At 39.4% G+C, this 22,288-nt stretch overlaps 1 protein-coding gene across 3 annotated transcripts in view; it reads left to right on the plus strand.

The window, feature by feature from the left end:
• The window catches only part of astn1 (astrotactin 1), a gene marked incomplete at its 3' end in the record, with an annotated part of 367,742 nt that overhangs the window by 64,527 nt on the left and 280,927 nt on the right, over positions 1 to 22,288 (plus strand). For all 3 annotated transcript variants that reach the window (XM_080461072.1, XM_080461073.1, XM_080461074.1), the window contains exon 2: positions 7,410 to 7,591. In XM_080461072.1, the coding sequence (XP_080317198.1) occupies positions 7,410 to 7,591 (182 nt within the window). The remainder of the gene's footprint in view (positions 1 to 7,409; positions 7,592 to 22,288) is intronic.

The raw sequence follows: 22,288 nt of genomic DNA on the forward strand, positions 1-22,288 counted from the left end.
GAATTGTGATCAGTTTTGTGTGGTGAAGATCCCCTTTTCACGACACAAGTGCATTCCCTGGAGTAGAAGAAGACCCTCATACAATGTGGTGGTGGTGGTGGAGCTTTACAAGCATTACCTTCTCCAGCCAGTTGAGCTACAATACAATCCTCTTTTCGATCAAATCCCATGGGCCAGCCTTCACTGTCTATTGACATCAATTAGTCTTGGCTGCCAGTGACCCTGCACTGGTTCAGCATTTTTCTCCAATAGATTAAATGTGGTAGATACCAACCTCTGCAGACTGTGAACACACCGCAAGAGATACAATGGCAATCAAGTGATGGTCACAGGTGCCCCCTTGAAAAACAGGTGCCATGTTAAACTGGGGTCTGCTTTTGATCTGTAAACAAGCAGACATGCACATATCACAAAACTTTATCACCACTTTTCTATTGGCTAGGAAAAATAATGCAATCTTTATTTACCCTGTTTTTAAACTTGATCATAATGAATATTTGGTCTGTTATTGATACTAAATTGCCCTATCATGAGCTTAGAGGCGTTATGAAGTACATATATAATATCCAAGTATATTTACGTATCGCTTTGCAACTGAATGTAAATAGTATAAATTGTTATTATAATAGAGATACCTGGTAAATATGTTACTCTCCCAACAGAAGCCAGAAAGGCAGCCTGGTAATGTTGTTAGTAGCAGTTCTAGTCTGACAGATCCCAGAGGGCCTGTATGAATCTGTTGTAACTCTGGTTTACCACTCAGTTCCCTATCTTATCCACAAGCAGGCTCCACTAAGATGAATGATTTTATTCCACCACTGACACTTCACTCTGATGTTATTGCCTGAAACAGAACAAATCCTCCCTGCTGGGTGCTAAAAACTGACAGCGTTATATTGCTGTATTCTGCCCCCAAAAAGAATTTTCATCCCTGCTGCACGTCCCCTAAACTGCACCAGACAGACTGCTTCTCTGTAGCTTGCTTGCTGCCATCACGTTGCATTAATCTCACCACAGTAACTATAAAATTCTTTTTTTAATTCCTAAATTCCCCATGAGAAATTTCTAATTATATCAAGTTGTGGTTGAGTAAGCAGTGGTCTGTGAGACTCGTGACATGGAAGAAAGAGAATGGAATTTTACCTAATTTAATGCAATTCAATCTACCTGCTAACAATACACACATAGTAAAATGTGAGTGAGCAAGCAGCGCACTATGCAATCACATTGTGGTGGTCCATCATTAACTTGGGAAATGTTAAAATGCCATGTGCGGTGGTCTTCTGTGCTGGTCGTCTCCATTTTTTTCTGCTTGGATTAAAGATTCGGCTTAAGAGAGATGCATGCAGCTCAATTTAATTCCAAAGCCACTGAAGCTCCTTTAAACTAAATGGTTCCTGTGAATCTGCATTCAGAGGAGGTAAACTAATAATGTGATGTAATCCGATTACTTTCATTTATTTTAATGTTGGTAGGAGACTACTCTCTTCATCTCCTACCCGGTTTTCTCCCCGTCATGTTTTTTTATTTTTGTACTCCTCTTTATTCATTTCTTTGTCTTTTTTTTTATATTATTCCTTTGTTCTCTTACCTCTCTGCTGGGTGGTACTGTATGGTCCCGTGCAGGTACGGCGGCGGTCTCATTAATCCAGCTCTCATGGCAAACTAGTCCCCAGGGAGAGGGAGCACACTTTTTAAAAAGTGCCCTGTCACACGCTGGCACATGATTTGCATTTAGGTTAAAACCAGTCGGGACTCTTAAATCTTATTTATGGGCAGAGGAAACCCCCGCTTCACTGCGGCATGAGGGCATCAGTTATTGTCAAGCCAAACCTTGTTATACTCTCACAATTACAGACGCGCACATACATACACACACACACGCGCTGCTTGGTCACAGTGAAAGCATTAAGTGTTTTGGTTTGTAAACAGGTTATAATCTTTAGAAGGGATATGGCTATTATCCAGAATGCGAGCGCTTCCTTCGCCAGTAATCAGTGTAATGGCCTGTCTGACAAAGAAAGTGTGCAACTCGCACAGCACGAGGTGAAGTGCTCTATTGTAATTTTTTTGCATGTACAGCGTCACAAAATATTAATGGTGTCTGCTTTTAACATGAATAGATAAAGCTAGGAAAGCACTTGCATAGGTGGTGCATAGAAAATGAATTCACCATTTATATGTGAAGTATTTCAGTTTGTTTGGTACTTCAAATAGCTTTCAGAAATACAAAAAAGCAATGTTTGTTATTGAGATAACACGGTTTTCACAGCAGCAGTATCTGTGGGTGTTTGGCTTTCAAGCAAATCTAAAAGAATGGTGCCAATTCAAAGTAGTTTGGAACATTTGTACCATTGCTGATCTTGGATACAAAGTTGAGAACCCACAAACATAACCAAGAATCAATGAATCAAATGGGATACTAATTAGTCAATTAGTTCACTTTGACATCCCCATCCTTTGTGGTTCTCAAGGATCCATTTACACACTTGGACAGGTATGTCACTCAAAATTACTTTTGAGAATGTTAAATAGTATTTAGGGATTGCATTAATTTCCATTACAATTTGGTGATAGTACACCTTTTTGCACATTTATTTGCACCTGCAGTCTGTTACTGGAATGAATATATCAAGGAAATACATCTCAGTCTTGTAAATCGATCAGATAATCTTTTTTCTTTTCCATTTTTTGCAATGTATTGACGTTTAATGTGACGTGTAGAAGAACTGTAGTTCAGTTTACACTAAATGTGATAGAGCACATTTTGTGTTTGTGAGTTGAAGCTTGGGAAAGAGGAATTACCCTTACTGTATAGTTCCCAATAGAAGAGCACCACCTAATAGAAGAGCACCCCCCCTCTTAACATCGCTCCGCCCAGGGCTGGGCTCATGCCGCGGCTGGAGGAGGAGTCACCCCGTCACCCACCCTCTCCCGGCAGTTAGAAACTCAGTGTTCGGCTCGTCCACGGGGCCCTCGTCTCACCTCATTCTCATGGGGCAGTGTCCTCCATTGGGGGGAAGGCGGGTCGGGTGAGGGGGTCGGGTTGGCAGTAGGATTATGGTTATATTTCCTGTCGAGTTAAAAAAAGATTTAAAGATTGAGAGGTCATTTTTTTGAATTGTCAGTCATGATGTTTATTTACATACTTAAAGATGACTGAGATCGTTAATTTCATTCAGGGACTTGCGTAATGCAGCCTTCTTTTATACACGCTTTATGAAAAGTTGGAGTCGTGGCGATCTGGAGCCAATCCCAGCAAGCAACACCTGTAGGCAAATAAAATTCACAAATTAACTAACATGCATATATTTGTAGGAAGAATCCAGTGTATTTTGAAAAACCACACGCAAACCCCAAACAGAAAAAGTTTTCCTTTAAATTATTGCAGTCTGATTGTAGTTAATGTATTAACTGAGAAAATGTAAATTGAGTAAAAGGGAGGAACAATCAAAACACAATAGGTTTTATTTGGGGAATTACAGAATTGGCCAGGGACATTCGATTTAAAAACTACACGGTTTTGGCCTTTCATTTAAAAATGTTTTTTTTTTTTTATAACCACTACCTCTGTCAAATTAATGGATTAATTAAATGACAAAAATGGAAATAAACAATTTTACCTGGGTCTTCTGACTTTTAAAGAAATATTAGTCATATTGATGTTCTGAGACTGGTATTTGACATTTTTCAGAGTTGGACCTTTACTGCCAGATAAATATCCGCCCTGTACTATAAAAATGCCCTGGATTTGTTCGCTTAAAGTTAATTAATGGTATCCTAAAAGGGTCAGCCCGAGATCACAAAGGCACTTTTTCTTAGACGCTGCCAACACTTCCACTCACTAGTTAGGTAACTTTAATGTGCAACATTGATCTTTCCGCTTTAACTAAATAGGCACCCGGGTGCACAAGGACGTGGCCTTCGGTCTGGAATGATGCCATTATGATGGAAACACTGAGCACATGTGCCGAGAAATCCTACAAAGACAGGAATTAAAACCCAGTGCAGGAGCAAAGGTTGTGTAACTTTTAAGTTTTGCACAATGTGTAAAAGCCCGTGATCAGCAGATAAAGCCTGCTTGCAGTCACACCATCAGCAGTAATCAGTGTAATGGTCTGGTGTGTCATGGGCTTCATCTGTGTTTACAGATTTCTGCACAGCGATGCGTTGGGTTTGCAATGCTGGGTGTGCGGAGTGTTTTCCCGCTCTACCTCAGCATTTCTTTGTAGCCCGCCCCCCCCCCCCCCCCCGGCTTCACAGACATTGTTCCCGTCCTACTTCTCATCTCCCAAGCCAATGCCAGTGCCTTAAATTACTACGTTAGTCATTCAGTTCTGGGCTTTTTCTTTTGATCATGCCTAATCCTCATTATTATTTACAGACTGCGATATCTCCCTGCAACCACCGCCGCTCTGCCGCGTGGATAAACCAGCACATAGTGCGGACTTTGATCAATTATGGACCATTCTCTAATGGACTGTGTCCCTTCAGTGCACCCCCTCCACTGCTTTCAGCTCTGCATTGTGCTCAGGCTTCCTGCTCTGTTAAGTTCTTTATGACATCTGTGTGTAAAATTAGCCTTAAATCATTTGTTTGTATTGCAGCATCATATACTTGGATAATTTGTGTACCACACTCGGGTAGGCCAACAATTAGTGTAATAGTCTATTCCAGTGGCAGCAGTTTCCAAACTAATCCATAAGCTATATAAGGATGTGCGCTGTGTGCCATACTTTAAATGGTGGCATTAGAGACGACTTGATGTGCTAATTTCGAACTGAGATTTAAACCGGAATCGCAGCCCCCGCCAGCAATAATAAAATCCATAAATCAGTGTTCACAGAGTAAAAAGGAAAAAAAATAACATCAACAAATTAGCACTTTCTTAATTAGAAAGAACTTTACTTTTAATATGACATTGATGTACATTGAAAACATTTTCTCAGGATAATCCAATGACTTTCTAAATACACATCCATGGACCCATTAAAATGTTGCCTTTGTTCAATATTTCTTACTTTTGATGTCGCCAATCTGGTAGATTTATGAAGTAGCATTTAGTGTTTCTTTTTTTTTTTTTTTTTTTTTTAATATGATGACAAGAACATGTGACCACAGATTTCCTGCTCACATTCGACTGTCTCTTTGAGCGTGATGCTTCAATACGAGCGCGGACCGGTAGCCACAAATTTTGCCGCATTAAATCAAAGGGGGTAATGCAAAGTTGTCCACTCTCAGTGGTGTATAAGGAGGGAATAATTAATCTGATAAAAGCAGCTCTTCATGATACAGTGCATTTTAGTGATATAGGACACAGGCACATTTCAGTGTCCAGACATCAGGGCCAGTGTGTAGAATATTGATTATTTTTAGGATGGTCTACTATTACGGATAAAAAAAAAAATATTGTGGAAAACATTGTGATACATAAATTTAGACGAATATCAAAAGTGATCCCATTGAGGAATAAAAATCTAGAGACAGTGGCTGAACAAAAGACAAGAGGCTGGACTGGAGGTGGCAGAGCTTGAGCAGGGTGAGGTTTTCACTGGGCAGAATGGACAGCCTTACAAATGACTACATAGGAGAAACACCTCAAACAGTTTGGTAAAAGTGACAGATAGGAGGTTAAGATAGTTTGGATATGTATGATGAAGGAGGAACAATGGCCATGTGGGGGCAATGAGAGGCTCAGGGTGGAGCTTGGCAGGCATGAGGAGAAGAGGAAAGCCAGGGTGGAGGTTTGGAGATGCAGTGACGGAGCAGATGCAATGGAGGATACAGAGACGGGGTGGTTGGAAGAATATGATGCCATTTCTATTTGGAAAAAGCTGAAATGAAAATCATGCTGTGGATGTTGACACCGCAAATCTAACTACAAAAAAGGAGATTATATTGAAGTCAAAAGTCAGAAAACTGGAACGCTGAGCTTTTATAGTAGCATACAAATGGCTGCGTTTATATTGATTTTTGTATGTGTGTAATGACAATCGTGAGTCGAGAATGAATTTGTTTGCACACACTTGAATGAATATGTATTACAATACAGTTAATACAGATTTCTATGCTTGTATCAGATTTTGCATTGTGTAATAAGATTTGTTCTTGTCTTTCACAAATTATTATTATTATTTAAATTTTTCAGTAAATCATGATCATTCCTGGTAAATCCGAACAAACAAAATTGCCGCACTGACGAGCAGCGAGCGCTTCAGAATTGTGCACTGTTGAATGAGTACAGTTTGAGGTAGGATTCAACTTCAGTAATCACTTTCAGTGATCTCATTTTTCGATTTATGCCTTCCAGCTCTGCTCATGACTTATGAGTCTAATGCATCTGTGCTTCTCCTAAAACTCACAATACAGAAAAATCACCCATAAAGCTCTGTCATGCATTTATAATATTTCCCATTTCTCCTCTCTGTGTGTTTTGGTGTGCTTTTCTAATACTTCAAACAGCCAGGAGTAGAATGTGTTGTCTGGAGAACTGAGGTATGACATGAAGCACGGTGTTTCTCACGCTCTGCTGCTCCCATAAAATCACTGTTAACTCATCTTTATCTGTTTTAGCTTTCATCATTTTGTGGGGGATTTAAAAAAAAATTTTCTGACTGTCGTGCATGTAGATAATGCCAGCTGGAGGAGTGGCTTCAGGTGAAGACATGAGTCATGGGGGTACTAAAAGACTGCAGAAACGTGAGAAATGTAATCAAATCTATTACATTTCTTTGGTTTGCCAATTGTTTCTGAGACTGATTGGTTCCCAGCTTGAAATGACATGAGCCAGCACACACTTTAATATGAACAACAACTTTTCTGATTGGTGGTGTCATAAAACAACAGTGTGTTGTTTCTAGCTTGAACCATGTGCAATGGTTGTTTTGTTTTGCCTTAATCTATTGCATAAATACATATACTGTATGGATTTTCTCTCATGTTTGGTACACAAAAGCTCATTCCTGGCTGAGCACAAACATGGCTTCTTTTTCAGTTTAGTGGTCATAGGGGTTGTATGGTTGCATATAGCCTTGCAACAGAAAGGTACATAATGGAGTTAATCTAAAGCAATTGTTTAAGCATTTAACTTTTGAAGAAACAAAAAGCACATGGTCAATTGCTGTGAGCATTGAAGAGTTTAATTTGCTTTAGCTTTAGTGACTTTTATAGCAAGATAGAGAGATAGATAGATAGATCGCTAGATAGATATGGTTAACCTGGTCAACCTGTATTCACTTGCTCAGTCACTGCCGAGTCCTCAGCATTGTGTATTCGTGAAGTCTTCTCCTGTAACTCGCAACATACAGTCAGTACATTCTCTTCTTGTAAATTGGTAGATTTCAGTGAATCCCATTCCAGGATTGTTTGGTGACACAATTTCTCATTTAGTGTCTTCTTGTGTTTGCCAGAGATTTCTGGGAACTCGGAGGACATCCCTCTGGTGCGCTGGCGACAGCAGTGGTTGGAGAATGGCACGTTGCTCTTTCACATCCACCATCAGGACGGAGGCCTGAGCATCCCGGAGCCGACTGAGGACCCGGCCAACGACTCCACGAAGGAGGAGCTCCGCATCCTGCACATCTCTGTGATGGTGAGACTGATATTGGCAACCACAAAGGCAAAAATGGAAAAAACAAAAATAACATAGTTAAATATGTTCAATGACATTCCTCACTTACGTGGTACAAGATATTGTTTTTACTGAAAAGTGGAATGTTTTGGTCTTTTTTCTGCCTTTATTGATGAATTATTTTAGGCATATTTTACTTTTAACTATAAATACAACCATGGGATTGCTAAAATAAGTTAAACACTATGGTTTGAATGTGAAACTTTTATCCAAATTTAACATTAGGAAACTGTCCCATTCAATCAATCATTATTGCCATTATTGGATCATTTTGTATAATTTTTCATAATGGATTCTTTCACTATAAGTCTGAACCATCTTCAACTAATCATGAGCCAGTTTCAACAATATACGACATAGAGAGTACTGAATAATTGTTCAGGTGTAGAGTGAAAGCTAAATCTCAACAGGAAATATACATACTGGAGTACAGGTTCGTGAAAAATCAACTCAAGTTCAGTAATGGATATTACTTGGTGCAGCTGTGTCTAGAGTTCCCTTTCATCGGCCAGAATTAGCGTAGACGGGTGAATTTCAGTGTAAACAGTCTTGTATGGGGTTGGTTTATTTTCCTGGAGGCTATAACCTCCTCGGTGCTGTCATCTTTGAGATAAGATTGCACGTTTGTATTGTTCTGCTGTCCCTGTGTATTCCTAACAAAAGAACTGACTGTGCAGATTTTCTTTCCAGGATAACAGTTTTTTAGTGAGCAAATGAATCCAGCAGAAGTCTGTCATGGTACAGTGGCTGTTCTGGATGAAAAAAAGTTTCATTTAGAAAAACATGGCCACGTCTTCCTTTGAGTATTTTTCTTTGTCCCGATATACATGATATCCCAGTCTGAACTTTTAAAATACCTCCTGCTCTTGTCACTCGGCTGCAGAATTTACTTATACTGAACGCATACCAAGTGTGTGTGACATATGGTCTGTTGGGCGAGCTGCCACATAACATGTTTGACGCAGAGTTACGGTTGTTTTACATCTGTAAAGACATGGGGGGAGTCGCAGTGGAGGCCTGCAGTCAAGCTGTGGCTTTTTCTTGTTTTTCCACATTCATGAGTAGACATGCACTTTGAATGTTTTCATATCAGAAGGCATATTGCAGTCTGTGGGAGCAGAACATCCGTTTATGAACTTTTACATTTCAGTTGCCGCATGTAGATTTTTGCATGCCTGCACCGTATCAAACCTTATCTGCTATGTCGGCAAACTAGGAAATGAATCCTTAGATCTCACGGCTTCCTCTTCTTGCCTGAGGAAATGTATATTTATTAGATCTTAGATATGCCACACCTACTCCCAGTGCCCCTTTCCAGCCCAAAGACATTACAATCGCACTTTGATGGATGGTATGTATTTTCAGACATTGAAAGCATATTATAGCTGCATACACAAGTGATTAGTCAGCTTGAGAGGACTTTTGCGAGCAGCTCCATCTCCTGAGCGGAGGCAGGGAGTCACGCCTCAACACTCACTGAATGTCAGCGACCTATAGACCTTGAAATAATGACAAATAACTGACCTTGACTATCCTCTACATGTTTTGCACGTATTAGTGAACATCAAGTCAATGTCTTTTGTGCACAGGCTTGAGCGGTAACAGCTTTTTTATGTGGAAATGAGATCGCCAGTGTGCGGGTTATGCTTCTTACCTCTTTGATTTTCCACTAATCTCACATTTTTACTCCCTGCTCTATCTGCATTTCACATCCCATCAACCTCAGGTCTGTGTCTTTGTGCTCCCCGCTCTACTAATTCCTCATCCTGAAAGCGCTGCGGCGGCAGCGCTGCCACCAGGGCGTTTTCATGAAGGTGTGGGTAGAGAAGGATTAGCATGCAGATACAAGCAGACCGTGACAACAGATGGAAGCAGTGTTGCCACTGTGCGGCCCAGGCCCCGCTGCAGCTTGCCACCCGGCTGGAGGGCCCGACCTATAAATCCAAAGCCCTGTCATTTGTTCAGCTCCATGTGGATACTGAAAAGGTCCTGTGAAGTGTGTTTTATGAGCTTTTTAGCTCAAACACACACCTGTAACCGGACTTCCTTTCTATATATATACCTGTATATATCGCAGGAGCTTATGGGATCACGTCTGTCAGCTTGGAGGGCAAAGTCAGACTCGAGAGGGGGACAAAATGCAAAATCTATTTGCAAATGCCTTTAAAATTTTAGTGTTCCGGGGAAATCAAAAAGCGTCTGACAGTAACAGCAGTGTTGATGTTGTCCTTAGAAAATTCTTACTGTGTAATTTTATTGGAGGCTTTGTGTTATTGGTCTGATGAAGTCATGGTCACACATATTGTACAATGCCAGTTGCTCGCATGTCACATTGTGGGATTAATGCATGATAATTAGACGCTCAATGTTGTAAATAAAGAAATCTGTGTTAGAGGAGAGGCACTTTATCAGGCAGTGTCTACCATCGATGCTGCACTCAATTTTAACACTTGTGGACATACATTGTTCCCCCATCTTATATAAATATTTTCATTAGATTTTATGAACGTGAACGACCATTTCGCAAGTCGGCACCGGAAATATCATTCAGGGAGTGTTTTATATGTCAACAAAGAGCTATGACACTGTCATGCAGCCACCCGCCACTAGTTGGCGCTGTCAGGCAATAGTCCACCTCGTTGTGGTAGTGGTTGAGTACCTTTAAAATTGTCTCATATACCAGCATGGTTTGGCTCTACGTTTATGTTGAAAATGAAAACAAGGTAGCATTTAGGTGTCAGAAAACAAAGCATATATAATCACTTTACTGGAGCAGTGCACAAACACATTCAACTCTAGCATTTGGATTTTGTCCTGCTTGGCAATGAATAAGCACTTTTCCCGTCTGGTCTGAGCAGTTTGCAGCTGATTAACAAAAAAAAAACCCTCAAAAGATCTGCTTGAACTTCTCTTTGTGCAAGTTCAAGAGCTCAGGACATTTATGGAATACAACCTGCCTGGATACACTGTGCAAGGATGATACATGATAACCTCAAAGGTATAGCATTTAATATCTAATATTAACTTTCAAAAGGCTCAGGCATAATTTGTCAGGTTTAAAATACTTCACTATAAAAATTGCAGAATATTACATATCCGTTGTACTCTTTCTTTTCTTCCTCTTACATTGACACAGATATTGGTTCACTTGAATCTTATTGGATGTAATGATGGCTGTGTAGTATTCTGTATTTAGTTTACTTGGGTGCCATGTAGAAAAGAACTAGAATATTTGTCTCATGAATGTCTACATTCATTAGAGACGGCTCAAAACCGGGCCTTCTCTCAGACAAAACAAACCCACATGCTCACATTATTCCAGCACCTTATGCAGTTGTTCGCCATAATCCATCACTTCACAGAAACTCATTGTGTAATGATTGCAAGTGTGATGGGATCAAGTTGAGCGAATGTAACCCCTCCAATTGTTAGACACCAACTCAACAAAATGATATAGTGGTGAGCACGAAGCCTATATTTGTACCTAATCCAAGGCGTTATAAAGGTTTTGTCTGTTCTACTTGTGCCTTCTTTTTCAAATATTCCCCAAACGATCCTGGATTGATTGATGGGCATTTGCACTGGTGGCCAGTTCACCATCCTTAATTCCACATTATCCTGGATTGAACCAGTCTAGAAAACGGCTGATATTTTGAGTTTTACTTATATTCCAATTTTTCCATAGCTTTTTGCAACACCGTGTTATCCTGAACTTATCATCCTTCATTTATTAAATAGACTTGACCTTTTGTGTTCAGATTGGATTTCAGAACTCTTCTTGCAAGATTCCAGCAATTAACTGGATTAAAGCAAGTCCAGGCTCAAGGTGACATAATCAAAAATCTTGCTGTATATGACAAAAAAAAAAAAAGATGGTTAGCTTGCTTAATCAACCGAACTGTGTTATTTAATTGAACCATAAGTGTATTAAGTTTCCACTAATAAAACAAACTGTATTAGGTTTAGAAGCTGAAAGGAAACCACATTTGACTGTATTGAATTTATATATCAGAATAGTTAAGCTCTTTGAGGTTGATTGATCAAATAAATGCTTGCCAACCTGCTAAAAGCAGTTTTAAAAGACAATTACTTCTCCTCATTTATCTGAAAAACTGTCATTTACAGGACTGAAGCCATGTTTTTATCAAGCACATAATTTGGACTTGAACTTGTCCATGCGACCCGGCCAGGTCGTCGCAGCCAGGAACGTTGGATTTGTCACAGTTCATTGCCTGGCCACCATGTCCACCACAACACTGTTTATACCTGATGGATGGGTTGGGATTCCACCATTTGTAGGCTTGAAGACAAGCCAGACTTATTATGGACCTGATCCTAAAGGGGAGTCGGGTTCAATGGACTGCACCAGAGTTTAGATCTGAGGCTAGAAAAAGCAGCGTTTGATGGTTTTCCCAGCCAGGCTGTAATTGTTAAAGACATTATTATTCAAATTATAAAAAAAATAAATGAATGAAGTTAGATATTAAAAAAAAAAAAAAAAGAAGTCAAATTCTCAGTGGTGTATTTTTGAAGCGTCATGCTCTAAAGTTATATCCTTCCTCATGCTGGGTTCAAAGCTTCTCCTCCTGCATTCACATCCATCAAGGTGACCACGGTGTCCTCCACTGGCCATGGCTGGTCATCCATAATAGATGACTAACCTTGTGTATGTCTGTACCAACACCAGGTGAGACACTGGCAGTTCAAACACATATCCTCAGCTTCAGCTCCAGCCCTGCAGGCACAGACGGCTAGAAAGTACATCTCAACACTTTGGCCAAATGAAAACAAATAAAAACACCATACATTTAAAACGGCATCTGATTTTCAATGCGGCACGGTTGCTTTATCTGTTGAGACTCTTAAGCTCCAGTGTGCCACTGCTATAAACATTTCTCCGAGTTTTAATTTCCCAATTTTAATCATCTGCTGTTTTGCCACGGGCCCTCAATGGATCAATCCAATCATCGCATACTGTACAGAGGCGTCCAAAGCAAACCAAGTCAATTACTTTATATGAAAGGCTAATATTTTCAAGCGGAGGGATTCCAGTTGATGTGTTTCCCCTTCGCGAATGTTTCGTAGCTTTATGTCTCCTCAGAGGCCATACAACAATGCTTTAATTTGTTCAAGTTATATAGTGAAACACAAAACAAAAAGGCACAATCGAATTAGAAGTTAAGAAATTGTATAATTTCTTAAAAGATAGCAAAGTTCTGCAAATAAATGTCTAGTTCAGGCCCACATAGGTAGCACTGTTGTTTGTTTTGCTCTTAAGGCGTTAAACTTTGGGCAGTATGGCCTGATTCAGTTTGCCTCAGCTGTGCTGGAGCCCTCAAGGAACAAGTTTGCTATGGATCAGTGGTATGAAAAAAAAACAAAAAACAATCCTCGCTGTGCTCACTCACCCCAAAAGATGAGCAGTGGAGTCTTTCAGAGCCGTATGGTGTCTGATGTTAACGGCAGCAGCTGCCACCAGGAAGCTCCTTTGTCTTAATCTGATTTGTGATTTGAGGATCCTCATTAGACTGTTGTTTAAAAGTGCATGAATTAGTGCCAACATGAACCCTTTACCAGGCAAAGTGAACGTCTGCTTTTTTGTCTGAACTAACAGGCACACTTGAGGATGCCCAGGTCATCTCTTCAGCGTGTCTTTTATTTGATTTAGTTTTTGTCCTTCCACAACAAAACACTGTTTAGGAAGATTAACGGCTTATGTTACACACACACTATGTTAATGTTTCTTTGAGGGAATACAGAAGATTGATTTCATTAAAAATAATTCTCCTGTTTGCCCGTGAGCATGCTGCTTATTTAAAACAAATCCAGCTGAAAATTTCATGGCAGATAGGGAAAGCGATGAAATTCTGATAGTATGCTATAGGGGAAAGAGAGAAGGGGAAGAAAACCTTGAGCATGACAGAAACTAACAGCATTTGTGTTATGGCATGCTTCCTCTGGGCCTCGTAAATCTGAGAAGATGAGTGGATTTGAAAAACAAATACATTATTGATTGTTGTGAGAAGGGCTACCTCCTGAATTTATAGATGAATGTCAATTCTATGACCTTGTGTGTTTTTGAAGCTTTGATATTAAAAATATATGATATAAAAGACCATTTTACTTTCAGTATTCTGAACTATCATGAGTGTGAAGAGAGACCAACATCCGAGGTTTTAGTGAGGCTTTTAAAAATGTTGACGCGTGCCAAGGTGTAAACCCTGGACAAAACCGAAGAAACACCGACGTATTTCTTCAACTTTCATTGGTAGTTTGTTCTTTCTTTTTGTCATTTAGCCACTTACACAGTCCGTGAAATGTCTTTCCCCTAAATTTCAAGCTTTCTCTGTCAGAGGAAAATCATTGCGATGGTGAAAAGAAAATCTCTCTGTAATGGTAAAATTTCCTTTTATTGATGCTTCGTCTTTTTTACTGTGAGAAACGACCACATTCGATTATACCGACTATAAAAGTTTTAGCACCAACGTCACCGAACGTACAAATTACTTTTGGCGTAATTGTAGATTAAAATGAGACATAATTTTATCAGGTTGTCTTCACCTATCAACGTTACAATAAAAAAGATCGTACAATAAAAGTTGAGCTAGAACAATTATGCAAAGTCATAATCATTGCTTCAATCAGAGAGGAAAATCTGTCATTTTTCCTATCAGTATATAGCAAACGTGATGGCGCCTTATGACATCACGCTTTACATTTCACACTCTCTGTCTGGTTTTTAGAAAACTCCCTTTTAATAATTAACATTATAGGACATTCCAGGGAATCCGACTCGCACGTACTGCTCTCTCCCGGCAGATTTTGGAAAGGGATGGTCATTTTGACACAGCTCAGATCGTGGGATATTGACATTCATGTGGTGACCCTCCTAAAACCTGTGTTGATAACATTGATCGTATAAACCTTAAATCAATGTGGCCCTGACCACTTGTAAAGCGGTAGCCTCGGCTGAATCCCAGCCCCCAAAGCTGCTTTCTGAGCATCACAGCATGGTGTGTTTTTGAAAATCCTGCCGAGCGAAACAAACCAATCCATAGCTTCCCTGTGGGCTGTGAGGGAGGCACGCCGCCCAAATGCCTGGCATCTTTGTAGCACAGCTAAATCTGTGATGCAGACAACAGAGCGCCACGGGTTGGTTTTCAAACAAAACCAAACAGCCAAAAGGAAAAATCCCTGTTTGATTGAAAAGTGATGGACTTTTTCACATCAAAGTTGCACTTGTTGATATATCATTACTGGATCAGATGGTTGTTTATGGGATCTTCATTTGTAATTAATTAAATTTGACTGAAACTTCATTAGCTTCTCATATATGTGTGTATATATATATATATATATATATATATGTGTGTGTGTGTGTGGGTGTGTGTCTATGTATGTATACATGATTTTTTATTTTTATTTTTTTAATCAAAAACGTTTATAATATAATGTATCTTTTTGATCCTAGGATGTATTTTTGATTGTAGGTCCAACGCTGTAATGTGTTGTTCTTAGTTCAAGTGGCCGGTCTAGCAATCCACGCATTTGAGATATTCATTTTCCTGTTTTAAATTGGTATTCCAGTGTGGCAGTTGTCAAATTTTTCTTTCATAGCTGAAGAAAAAGCATCATCCAACAGGAAAAAACAACAATATGCTAATTCCCTAGCAAAAGACACACAAAGCCACCCATAAGCATTTAGCAGCATGTGAACTCTAATTAGATTATTGTTATTGGAGTGGGTGGATCAACAAAGATAGCGAATAATTAATGATAATAAAAAAAAAAAGTTAATCAATTTCTCTTTTCTTATTGGCAAAATCCAACTGCGAAAGCAGGTTGATGTTCTTCATTTCCTTCTTTTATGTAAATTACCTTGCTGCTGACATGCTTACTTTAACAAAGTGCTTAAAAACCTCTAGTGGCTAATTAATGAGACTTTAGGCTTTTAAAGTAAACTGAATGTGAGCATTTTGAAACCAGGTGTCTTTCTGTTAATGAATCAGGTTTTCAATCGCTCTGTACGTGCAGCACTTAAGGTTTTAATTCCTATACTATATATACCAATAGAGCCGGAATTAGACCCCACCAGGCTATCAAACCGTGACGTCTGTGATGCACATTATCATTTTACTAATGGGAGTTTCTTTTTCCGGTCCTGCGTCTCATTGAGCACACAGGAGAAGTCGGTCGGACCTGATATGGACTCGGCATCAACTAATTTCCGTTGTCTGTTGGGATTTCAGCCAGAGCCGGTCTCTTATAAAGCAGACAGCATGCTTTTAATAAATCAGACTTGCATAGGAGCTGAAACGTTACATGCTGCTTGGCTAGTTTATTGTCCCTTTGCCAACGTGGAGGACATTACGCTGGCTTCATACCGAAAGAAAATGAACCATGAACCTTTAGCCTCAATTTTAATGTTTGATACAAACCACTCTGACTGAGAGAAAGGACAAGCAAAAACATTACATGCAAATGTGGTAGCCGTGTGACTACCAATGAGGACTTTCCTTTTTATTTCATTTTTTTTTCACTTTCAAGAGCCTGCTGTACTGTACTGGTAATGTTGAACTTCATGGCTACTCGCATTAGTGCAAACCAAAGGGGTCATCATTGTATGTGTCGTTAATCTAGGTTATTTGAGATATAATGCTTACACCAGACTTTGATTGCATCAGATGTACAGTTGAAAATATTACTCATATTAAGGTGAAATATTAAAATAATCAACCTTGCTCTGATTCTACGTTTCAAATGCACTAATATATATATATATATATATATATATATATATATATATAAAGGAAAAGGTGATTTAAGTTTCCTAATGAGAAGAAAGTGTGCTTTTCATTAATTGGAACTATATTTACTCTGAGATTATTGCCTGAATTTCAAGAACTTTCTGGTCTCCACAATAGTTCACCTGTTATCAGGCATTGAATATTCTCAGGTTGTATGCAGAACACCTAGACTGTTATTTTCCTTACGCTCTACCGCACACTTCTAATTTTCTAGTATTTGCAGAAACACAGTGAAATGTTACCTCTCATTCACTGGCACCAAATGAATTAGTTACACTTGAACAAGTGCAAAAAATGAGATGTGGATTTGTGCCGATGAAACTTTGGGAATGCGAGTCGTTTGAAGCAGTTAAACATTTCTGCCAAGAGAGATGCAGAACATTAATATGTAGACAAAACCACAATAGAAATTATAGATGAATACTGAGTCAGCATTTAATTCATCTATGTCATGGAATTACTTATTTTAAGCATTTACATTAAAAGTGTTCATGGAAGCCATAACATAGAATATTGCTTCCATGAAACAATGGACAAAATTAGAGCTGCATTTCTGTTCTATAGAGAAACAACTGGCAAATAAATGTTTGAAACTGCAAGCTGAAGTGGCACCAGTTCACCAAACACCCTGAGATGGTGTGTAGTTTTTCCTCAGAGAAAAGGAGGTCATTGTTACAGCAAAGAAACTTTATTTCACTTATAGTGTGTTATGAGATTCAAATGTTCTTTTTTTTTGTATTTCTACAGGGTGTGGTGGGGGAGGAGTTGCCAAGGTTTATGATGGTAAACCTTTTGGTCTCCCAAGTAAAAGTTTTGGAACCGTGTCCTATACTGCTTAGAGCCGCTTTGGGCCAGAGCTGCTCTCAGTTGACTATTGGTGAAACCAGCTTGCAACCTGGACAATTTGCAAGCACATCACAGAGCAAGCAGAGAGAGACAATCAGACACACTCACATTTACAACTACCGCCAATTTTACAGTCGTCAGTCAACCTCAATGACATGGTTTTGGACATGAGGACGCAACTGGAGCACCCAGAGAAAACCCACGTGGAAGAACCTGTGAACCTAGACTTTAACTAGGGACCACTATGAAATACACTCCAACAGCTGACCACTGCAGGAACAATTAATTTCGAAAGAATTAAGAGATGATAAGACATTTTTACTATCAAGAGGATACAAAACAAATATTCAGCATCAATGGCTTTTTGAGTGTGTGAGATGTAGGTCTAATGATGTTGAACCTGCTATTTCCATCAAACCGCTGAATAATATTTGGCCAAAAAGTCAAGCAATGTAAACATCCTTTTGAAGTACTGGACTGGAAACTCTGAGGCCTGAGTTTGGGGACAGATTTTAACGTCAGACAAGATACCACAAGCCTCATTCCCAACACTACCAAAGGGATTGGTATGTCTTTTGCCTTGTAATTAACCTTAAAAGAATTTCAGGAACAAACCTCTTCATCGCCTCCTGGCAGCTCGACACTGTCTACTGACACACTATTGCAAGTTTAGGGGAATATTGTGAAACTGGTTTGTCTGTTGCAGCCAGGATACTCAATCTCATTGTGTCAGAGGGGCATGTCAGGAGTTTAACCCCAATAAGACCTTAATTGCAGCATGGCCAATAGATGCATGTAAATGCTGTCAATGTAGATCCTCCTACTACCTTCTGAAAGAGCCAGCCACCACGTAGCAAATGCCTGTAAAACTCTCAGGACATAAAACTGAATTTCCTTTTGTCAGTGTGTAAGTACTGATATATGCAAGAAACAAAATGCTTATGAAGAATAACAAATATCTACATTCTGTGAAGTTGCATTAATGTTAACAGCTTTTCATTTCAGAGATGAACACATAGATCATTTTTTTGTAACAATGCTCACACGAGTCCGTTTTGCTTTTTTACTGGATGATTTTTCTATAAACAGCACTGTAGAGACAGTACTTTTAAAATGTCATCGAGGCGGTACAACATAAGACTTTTTTTTCTATGAAACACATCCAACCTTTTACAACTTTTACAATTAAAGCTACATTTCTAACCATAACAGAATACACATTAATACCCCATCAACACGCAGAGTCAAACTATCATGGCTTCATGGTTTATTAGCTTTTATGAAATATACCAAATTGAATCAAATGACACAAACCAGTAGTGTCATTAATACTCATTTCCAGTGGTGAAAGCCCCTTGTGTGATATGTGTGAAATGGGCTTGTGACTTTCACATTTATTCAATGTCAAAATCAGTACTGGATCATAAAGCCTAATGCTGCTAAGAATCCTCACAATTCATTTCAGTGTCAGTGTTTAACATTATACCTTGACAATAATAACCTATGCTTTATAAGTTGGCGTAATAACAAATGCATGGGAGGATTTAGTGCTTGAAAACTGTCACTTTCCACCATCCATGTTGTAAATTGGTATCTCTGATTCAATCTGTAGCCCGTTGGCCAACATAAAGTTTATTATATTTCAGGCAAGAAACTTCCTCTTGCTATCTTGTAGCTGTCAGATAGTCCAGATCTTTCCGCCATCACGATCCTTAATGCCTCGCATCCAGAGACTAAGTGACAGATTGATAGCTCAGCTCTAATACCATGCCTGCTCTGTCAGCCTGAGAAAGGCCATGTCTTCTCTCCTCCATTCAGGACTTACATGACAAGAGTGTAAGTCATAAGGAGCACTGGTGCCATTATAACATCATCCGCATCCGTTAGTAAGTGGATTACGGGGCTGGAGCGCTGGCATGCTTTGATGTGTGGTTTGGTTTTATGGGCTCTATAAGAGAACGTAGTCCACTTAGTCCTCACTTTGATTCTAAGTAATGCCTCACATTGAATAGCCCCCCACCCCCTCACCCCTCCATATTGGTTCTTCAAGCCTCCTTCATGCAGGAACACTAATGCTAGATGATAGGTTTCAATTACATTTGTCACTGAAGTGGATTTGATTGAGAGCCATTTGGAGTTCTTGACATTTGACATCTTGTTCTAATTTGCCGAGAAATTAATAAATCAATGGCTCTACTTAACATATGAATATCAGCATTAAAGTGTGAATTTAATGTTTAGTGATTGATTTATAACATTCTTTCTTTGTTCCGGCTTGACTTGGAAACTACACCTTGTTTTGCGCAATGACATATTTATATATAAAAAAAGAAGGGATTAAACCTGCACTCCAGGGAACACTGGCACACTTCTTACAGCCCCATTGCCTCCACAGTCTGACCATCTTCCCCCAAACTGTTTATTATACACTAGATGCTAGTTAGACACATTTTTACTCATTGCTTGAAATCATAACAAATGTTTAATATGCCGTCGGCTTTCAATGTTGGTTGGATTTACCTGGCAGAATGAGTTTTGCATATCTATGAAACCATTAGTTGGAGATGAATGCCAGTCAAAGCCATACAAGATTTCCATCATTTTGAAGGCTGTCCGAAACATTTAAAATTACCATTTTATGACTTTAAGTTGAGGTATTTTTAACATTTGGTAGGTCTATTGTTTAGCCATGTTGAATAGTGCTATGTAGATACTTAAGACACTGAAAGTGAGTAAAGTGAGGATCTTGGTAAAAACTTTGAAAGATAATAATAGAAAGGTGATATTACATAAAATATGAAGGCCTTATTTTAATTAGAATGGGCTGTCTAGACATTTGAGCAGTGGTCAAGTGCTGCATTGGTCTGTCCCTGCGTCTTCCTTGGGAGCTCTGACTTCTTCACTCAGACCTCGCTTGTGAGGTCAATTGGAAGCTCTATAGTGACTGTGATTGTGAATGTGTGAAGCTATTTTGTGTCACTATGTGTTAGCTCGGTGATGGACGGGGGACCTGTCTGACGTGTACCCCACTGTTCACCCAGCTTTAGTTAGAATAGGCTCCAGCCACCTACCCTACCTACCCTGGTCTAGATAAGGCAAGTACAGAAACCATAGATTGTTCAACATTTGACTTCAGTATTTAGTCATTCCTCATTTTGCTCTCGTCCTCTTGTCCAAACACTTCATAAACAGATCTAGCGATTTATTTCTGGACCCGTTTGTTCGAGTGACCCGTTTCAAATACATTGACCATGTTTATTAAACAATTGTGACTATTAGAGCCTTAAGTCGACGTTTCTCCTTAAACAACAGATAATCTTAATTTTGCCTTTGTGAATAACTCAAAACGGGTTTCCTTCATTTGGCCTGGTAAAGCAAAAATGCCGTTTGTGTCGTATGTCCCAACTGGTGAGGAGGTATTGAATTTCAAACTACAGTCATTGTAGGGTGTGAATGTGAATAGAGGGTTTCATCAGTGACTTTCAGAGTGCTGAAAATTCAATCACTGCAAACCAAATGGCTCCCGTCTTCTTTTTGACCACCAGATTTACTGCGGAAGTGCCTCATATCATGGTGCCATTTGTTAATGTCCTTGACCACGCAGATTAAGCAAACAACTTATGCAAATACTTTGGCCAATTTAAAATAATTTGAGCCACTGAAGCAGCCTCAGAAGCTTTAATACGTTTGAAAAGAGATGTTTTATGTAAATGGATGATTAAAATCCTGTTTTTCAACATTTTTGGGTGTCCTTCCGTAAAAGTACTTGTTTGACCGAGTTGGCGCACAGTTAACTATGGATATTTTTTTCCCTTCCATATTTTGTACGTATATAAAGCTTAACCATGTAAAAAACAAAAATTTTTTACTAATGTCAAGAGAACTGCAGTACACACTGTAAGCATATTACTATATACTTGTGTTGATTACTGAACAGTTGGAATGAGTGCAAACTTATATGTGATTAGTGTGTTGTAAATTTAAAGATTTCAGACTGTGAAAGATTCAGTCTTTTGTTTAAAAAAAGGGGGGGAAGCAGAAAAAATAAATCATTTTCTAGTCGTAAATTGCTCCTGCCTCTCTCTGCTGTCACCTTGACATTTTCATAACCCTCTTTGACATTTTCTAAATTGCACGGTGTATCTGATTTTGATTAATTTGATTGAGCTCAGCTTGGCTCGTGTTAGATTAGCCAAGATATAGTGGTGAATTGTGCATATAGTACATATGATGTTGTGAGTTCAAGCCCAAATGACAGTCCTGCGAGCGTGTTTTGTCATCGAACTCGTCATTTTCTGTCAGAAAAAAATCCCAACTCCTATAACATGTAAAACCTGGCATCAGATAAATAATCCATACGATGGAGCTCTATGAAACTCTTCCTTGCATTTATTCAGAGAAGATATGGGTTTCTATTCAAACTGCCTACCATTCTCCTGTGTTTCCACAGGCTGTGTGCTTTTGACTTGCATTGACTTTGATCCATTTGCCGCTTCTTGGCAGGATTCTTTGACTCTCCCCGTGCCTCTTCTCTCCCCCTTTGACACTCTCCTTCTTGCTGGCTCCTTTCCTCCCCACTTTTTGTCTGATTCTGTGTCTGTCCACCCTGCTAACCTGTCCTCAGGGCAAGCTCATCGCCCTTCATCTGTCTATCCTGCACCTTCTTTCAGCGCTCTGCGGGTGTAGATGCCTTCACCCTATTCACTGTCTCAAGAGTCATTAAAATCAGAGGGAAAAGACAGGAATGAAAGTGGTCATGTGGCATGACCCAGTCATCTGGTATCAGCCCTGACTGTGAAACATGTATGAGCTGATTGTCAAAGTCACTTTGGACCGCTGGGCTGTGGGCAGACTTTTGTCTCGTTTTAGGAATATTAAATTGGCCCATGTTGACCACAATCTTGATAGCAGCTTTACTTTCTGTGGAGACTTAAGACTTGAATGTACTGAAACCATCACCATTTGTTGTGAATTGTTGTCAAGCTACACAGTGAAGTAATGGTCC

The sequence above is a fragment of the Lipophrys pholis genome (genome assembly GCF_963383615.2).
Source record: "Lipophrys pholis genome assembly, chromosome: 1".
Taxonomy (NCBI): Eukaryota; Metazoa; Chordata; class Actinopteri; order Blenniiformes; family Blenniidae; genus Lipophrys; species Lipophrys pholis.